At 57.7% G+C, this 6,716-nt stretch overlaps 1 protein-coding gene across 1 annotated transcript in view; it reads right to left on the bottom strand.

Annotated features, from left to right (window-relative positions):
• The window catches only part of ZFAT (zinc finger and AT-hook domain containing), a 104,055-nt gene that overhangs the window by 54,815 nt on the left and 42,524 nt on the right, over positions 1-6,716 (bottom strand). The window contains exons 4-6 of the mRNA XM_045286964.1: positions 2,554-2,575; positions 799-2,171; positions 3-201 (exon numbers count right to left, since the gene is read on the bottom strand). Of these exons, the coding sequence (XP_045142899.1) occupies positions 3-201; positions 799-2,171; positions 2,554-2,575 (1,594 nt within the window). The remainder of the gene's footprint in view (positions 1-2; positions 202-798; positions 2,172-2,553; positions 2,576-6,716) is intronic.

The following is a 6,716-nucleotide window of genomic DNA, read 5'->3' as shown; positions in this document are numbered from 1 at the left end:
ACTTGTACTTGTCGGGGGTGCAGTAGTCGCAGCCGTCGGTGGGGCACGTGAGCAGGACGTTGCTGTGCTTCTGAATGACGTGGCGCTTCAGGCAGTTCTTGGTGATGGAGGAATAGCGGCACTGGGAGCAGTAGTACAGGTGTTCACGCGTGTGCGTGCGCACATGCATGTCGAAGTGCACCTGGTACCAAAAGAGTTTGCCTAAAAAGATAGTGCCACATGAGAACAAGGACGTTTCTCTTCCAATGAGTTTGATTTTTGTCTTCTCTCATATACATATTAGACGACGCAGTCTAACCCTCTCTGCTGGCCCTAGTCACCGTCACCTGGTCTACTGGGGGGGATGACTATGGCTCCTTGGGTGGGAGGTTGGGGAGGCAAGGAGCCAGGACAGGATGAGGGCCGATCACTGCGCCTAGGGGCTTCCCCGCACGCGCAGTCAGTCTCCAGGTCCGCGGCCCGGCCCTGGTCCAGCCCCGCTGGAGACACAGAAGCCGCCTGGCCTGTGATGCTAGAATTATGATCAGGGCACCCCTCTGCTCCCCTGGGGCCGGGCCACTACCACCGCTCAGCTGGACCTGCTTGTCTTGGCTGAGGCACTAAGGTGGTGAGGACACGGCTGGTGCCCGCCTGACTATGCCAATGTGCTCCACCAAACTATCCATGAGGTGGCCTCCGAGAAGACCTGAGCTGCAGCCCAGGCGGGCACCCATTCCCGTCTCCACCTCAGCAGGTGTCTGGGCTCGGACTTCCCCTGGGTTCCCTGCGTAGCACCCACTGCCTGCCCTGCCCCCTTACCGCAGTACTCGCACTCCAGGTCCCCGTACACCTTCCGGATGCGCTCACACAGGCCCGTGGTCATGGGCTTCTTCTGCAGGCTGTTCAGGATCTTCATGAAGGGGGTGATGTCACTCGAGGGCTCTGAGGCGGGCTGGCAGGTGTCCGGCTGGCATGGGACTCCATCCCCACAGCCTGCCACCGGAGGGGGTTGTCCGGAGGCCTCCGCCGGACCCGGCCGGTCATCAGGGCCCAGGGCGGCTGTGTCCTGACCTGGGCACAGAGGGCTCTCTGTGACCTGAGGCTCCTGGGGAGGGCTGGCACCTTTCTCTCCAGCCGGGGACAGTGCCACCCCGGGGTCCTGAGTCGGGGCTGGAGCTGCGGGCTGGGGCTGCCCGGGGTTTTCAGGCACGGTGTGAGTCTCGGTGGGGGCAAGGGCGCCACTATTCTGCAGAAAGCCAGGGGAAACCAGCGTGGGCGCAGGAAGGCTGGCAGGCTCCACCGGGGTGCCCAGCGTGCCTGGGTCCACTGCCACTTCCCCCGGGGCCTCCTGGGGATGGGTGTCCATGGGGCAAGCCGCCTCCTTGGGGGCGTTCACCCCCTGCAGCACCACCTCCTCCTCGGCCAGCTGCAGCTGGTCACCCAGAGCCTCCTGGGGGACGTCCCCACCGGGCTCCAGCAGGCAGAAGCTCTGGTTAATGGAATTGTGGAAGGCGGTGGCCTCAGGGGCCGAGCCGTGCACCTCGCGGAGGTGGGCACGGAGCCGCACGGAGCTGACGAATTTCTTGGGGCACAGTGCGCAGACATAGACGAAGGGGTGCTTGCGGACATGCAGCTCCAGTGCCTGGTACTTGGTGGCACCGTGGCCGCAGAGCTCACAGGCGAAGGGCCACTGGTCACCATGCACCAGCATGTGGCGGTCACGGTCCAGCTCGTTCTTGAACTTGCGCTCGCAGATGTGGCAGTCGTAGAGCAGCTGCCGCTTGCCCTCCCTGGTCATCAGGCAGAGCTTATCCAGTGCCTCCTGGACCTTGCGGTCCTGCGAGTCGTGGGCGTCGCGCATGTGCTTGATGAGGTTCTTCACGTCCGAGTACTTCTTCTTGCAGAAGCGGCAGTGCTGCTTGATCTTCTTGTGCACGCGCTCCACGTGCACCTTGAGGTGGCCCTTGCTTAGGCAGGTGAAGGCACAGTGGTCGCAGGAGAACTTTTCGCCAGTGTGCTTGCGCAGGTGCACGTTGAGGTTGGCCTTGATGGCGCTGGCGTAGCTGCAGTGCGAGCAGGCATAAGGCTTCTCCTTGGTGTGGATGCGTAGGTGCGCCTGCAGCGAGTGCTTGAACTTGAAGACCTTGTTGCAGTACTCGCACGTGAAGATCTTGAGCTGCGTGGGGCCCAGCCTGCAAGAGAGGGCATCGCTGTTACGCTACACCCCACATATCGCATCATAAGGACCACCTAGGAGCTCCTTATGAAGCCAACACCCAGGGGTCTGCAAAGGGTCCTGGGCCGCTGGACCTCAAGCCCCAGACGACCAGGAAAAAATAGCTGGGCCAGGCCTTGTCCCCAGGAGCCCACAGGCTAATGGGAGGGTAAAGAGGGGCCTCAGCAGGCTGAGCAGGGTAAGGAGCCCCAGAGCACAGTGTAGCGGGCTTTCGGTAGACAACGGAACTGCATCTGCCCACGTACACCAGGTGCCACAAGGGCCATTCTACTCATATTACCTTCAGTGGCTGCACAGTCAGACTCTGCGGGACAGCTCGCAGATTAGCCTGGATTAACCTGCTGCAGGTAGACGTCCGGGCTGAGGAAAGGAAAGAGGCATTGGGAATGGGCTGTTCAGGATGTGCACGATAGGTGCTAGTGGGCTTAGGGGCTGGCTGTGGTGTGCACCCTGAGAACACACAGAGAACCAGACTTCGCAGGATGAGCTCAGTCTGCAGTATGCCTGCTGGTGTCTGCTCACCAGTGTCCCTGGCCCTGCCTTGCCTGTGTGTGGCCAGCCAGCTGCTGGAGGTGACCAGCCCCTGGGGAACACCTGGCCTTGATCTGTGCTTGCTTCTCTTTAGTGGAGGAGAACTGGTGGTTAATCAGCAGTAGACACCTCTGCCAAGTGGCCTCTATGAGTTGGCCAGCACTGGGCGAGGACTGCATGTGGGGGTGGCCGCTGTCTACCTAGTGAACTGTAGACAACGCACCTCGGACCTCACCAGCAACTCCCCACACTGCTCTACCATTGGTGGTCAGGCCATCAAAGACCCTCTGGCTCAGTTATATAACTTCCATTCATTAAGCTGGTAGGGTGCAAAATCAGCAGTTCAAGCCCACCCGCCACTCTGCAGGAGAAAGCTGAGGCTGCCTGCTCCCGTAATGAGCACCAGCCTTGGAAAACACGAGGAGCCGTTCTAGCCTGGCCTGTGAGTTGGCACTGGCTTGAAGGTGGCAGTAGGTTTGGGCCCAGAGCACGAGTCAGCACCTGTCAGTGTGTCTCAGGCACCGTGGGAGAGTGTGCCAGGGGAGGGTGGAAGCCTGCCTGCCTGCGGGAGCAGTGCATTCTCACTGAGTCAGTAAGGACAGCAACTCCCAATGGCTGGGCACGTATGATGTGTCAAATCAGATGCCAAGTATTCCATGCCAACCCTGGTCCCAGACCCATCCTGAAGATGAGAACGCAGAGTTTGCGTATGGTCACAGACACTGAGGAAGTACTGAATTCGGCACTGGAACCCAGGCTGACTGCATCCAGAGCAGGGGCTCCATGCGTGTCCAGCAGCTGATTGCTGGGCAGTAGCTCCCCCAGACCCTTCTGCCCAGTCAGCCCTCCAAGGACGCAAACCACCAACCTTTCAGTTAACAGCCAGCCACTTGCTTAACTGCACCACCACTCAGCAACCCCCAGACCCCCTGCCCAGCAGCATCTTGCAAGAAAGGCCTGGCCATCAGCTTCCCAAAGCCCCCCGGCTTTGAAATCCCCACAGAGCACAGTTCTCCTCTGTGCACACGGGGAGCTATTGAGACAGATCAACTTGATGGCAACTGGTTTGGTGCTTTGCTTGATACGCTTGCTTACTATCGTGTGTGTGTGTGTGTGTGTGTGTGTGTGTGTGTGTGTGTGTGTGTGTGTGTTTTACAGCCTGGGCAGTTATCCTCCTCTCTGTACTGCCGGAGAGTGCTGCTTCAACCTAACCACCACCCCGGTGTGGGCGCACAGAGAGAAGGCCCGTCTGGGGCGTCCACTGCTACTGCAGGGTCCGGTTAGGGCTGAGAGCAGCTCAGAATGAAGGGACACAGCGTGGTGAGCACCGGTGGAGGCGGCGGCAAGTGGCACTCCTCTCCTGCCAGAACTGCCCCCTCCACAGGGTGTGCCCCAGTGGTCTGGACAGGGCCTCGGAGCACTGAGTGTCCTCTGTGATGGCCATTACCCGTCACAGCCAAACCCAAACCCGGTGCTGTCCAGCTGTTTCCCACCCAGAGCGACCCTGGGAGGCTGAGAAGAGTTGCTGCAAACTCCCACGGAGCAGACCGCCTCCTCTCTCTCCCAAGGAGCAGCAGCAGGTGATTCTGACCGGCCAGCCTTGCAGCTAATGGCCTGATATTTAACCTGCGCAAGCTGGCAGGTTACGAGGACATGAAGTCTACAGTCATGAATGGCCCAAGCAAGGATGTTTGAAGTACACAGGTTGTTGAGCCTTTAAATGAAGGCAGTTTAAATGGATGGTGTGGCCCAGAGCACTGGAGGGTACAGTTCACACCATGTAATTGCAATATTCAAATCTGAAACTTACCAGTGTGTCTGTGGGCTAAACCAAAGCTAATTTCAGTGCTCTCAAGTGACAAAGACACCCCCCAGACACTACGTTCTGTGGGTACAAAGAGCTTCACATTATTAATGCAACGTCCTAGACAAGTCTCAGGCAGGACCCCCAGTGGCCTGCTTCGCACCGAGGGCAAGGAGGCTGCCAAGTGCCCAAGAGCCCCCCGGGGCCGAGCTAGAGCAACTGCAAAGCTGGAACGTGGCTGGATCCCACGGCTCCTCGTCCAGTGAGGGAGCCTTGAGACCCCTGTTCTTCAGAGGGCCAGCCCCTCCTGCCAGGCCTCACTGCCCTGGGAATCCAACTGAAATAAATGCATGCCATCCAGGGAAGGTGGAAACATGAAGGCGCACAAGAATGAAAGGCCAGAAGCTTCGAGGAGGACCCAGCACAGGGAAGCAGTTTGGCTGCTAACCAAAAGTTCAGAGGTTCAAAGCCCACCAGCCACCCTACATGAGAAAAAGGAGGCAGGCTGCTTGCATAATGATCACAGCCTTGGAAACCCTATGGGGCAGCTCATTTCGGCCCATTTGGGTCACCAGGAGCGCCAACCAGCCAGAAGACCGTGAGTGTGGAACTAGAACCAGAAATGAGAATTCTACCACGGCCCCCTGTACCTCGCACTGCCCATGGGCACCATCCTAATAGCCATGCAAACATGCACATGCAAACATGGCCGACTGTGGAGGAGAACCACCTGCTGCTCTCTGCCTGGCCAGCTGGTGGGCAGGGCAGTCCCCCAGACGACTCCACACTGGGACCAATGGCTGAGGAGTGAACCGGAGGTGGCCAAGCCCGGACGAGCGAAAGGTAGGTGTCAGCAGGGGTCCAAGACGTGAAGAAAGGCTTGAAGGGAGCAGCTAGCAGAACCCAGGGGGCAGGTGCGAGTGGAGAGAGCCTGGAGAGGCACTGGGCTATCCCTTCTATGACCCACGGGACATGTAGTGAGTACACACCTGCAAGGTCCACCCTCAGGGTTTAGTGGGGAAGAGCTATCCCATTTCTAGTACATGTCGCCATCTAGTGGAGAAATCTGAAGACTCAGGGTTCACCTATCCACCTCAGCTCCAGAGACCCCCTCAGGACACCCGTGTTCCACTAACTAACCAAATCCTTACTCCCTCTCTCAAAAAAGACTCGTTTTCATTTCATCCAAAACACTTTCCAACAAAAAAACTCAAAGCCGAGACTCATTAGGTCTTGGAAACGGAGGCTGAGAATCTGATGGGCACTTTAGAAAGACTCCATGGGGCTGTAGGTCCTGGGTGCAGAGGCCTGCCGCATACCCTGGTGATGGCAGGGCTTGTCGGCTTGTGAAATACTGGTCAAGTTTTAAAGAAAGATACAAAATTACACATCAAGCAGAAACTCCATCTGACCAAGTGTCTGTCTCGCCAGGGGGCGAGGTGTGGGGAGAAAGAAACGAGTAAGGGAGACAGTCACGGTGGTCGCCAGGTAACTTTACTGGCAGCGGGCTTGAGTTTTTCCATCTGGGATGAGATTCCAAATCATTTCTCTCCTTACAGCTTTCTGGCTTCCCCAAATTCTTGTTATCGTATCCGTTACACCAGGGCTGGGGGACGTCAACAGTGGCTGGCGTCACATGTCCCAGCAAGCAGGCGAGGGGCGGGTTCACTAAACATTGGAGCAGCAGAGCCCGTGGAGGGGGCAAGGAATATCCAAAGGACCCTTGGCTCAGAAAAGGTTCCCGCCCCTGTGTTCTAAGAAGGCTACGACCAGCAAGCTTGTTCTCTGTCACACAAAGCAAAAGAATACTGTCTCTTTCACAACTCCTCTAAATTCACACATGAAATATTCATGAGCTGCATGACAAGGGAACATGGCCTGGAACTATGGATTAAATGTTGGGGATATTCACCTGCAACTAGTGTGCTGTCGTAATGATTCCAGCCTTGGGAACCCTCGAGGCCAGGCTCCCTCTGCCCTGCAGCGTGGCGGGAGTCAGCGTGGACAAGACGGCTGTGGGTTTACCAGTACACGGGTTAGCGTGTCGCTGAGTCTCTCTGCCCAAGAGAGCTTCGAATATTGTGAGGAAAATTAGGTAAGAGCTACATGTCGGCCGAGCCAAGGCACTGCCTGATCCTTAGGGATCGCTCTGTGGCAGACTTGCCC

This window comes from Echinops telfairi, unplaced genomic scaffold (genome assembly GCF_000313985.2).
Source record: "Echinops telfairi isolate 266 unplaced genomic scaffold, ASM31398v2 ScPeMD7_1;HRSCAF=3_0, whole genome shotgun sequence".
Taxonomy (NCBI): domain Eukaryota; kingdom Metazoa; phylum Chordata; class Mammalia; order Afrosoricida; family Tenrecidae; genus Echinops; species Echinops telfairi.
This window is presented reverse-complemented; position numbering and strand designations above follow the sequence as displayed.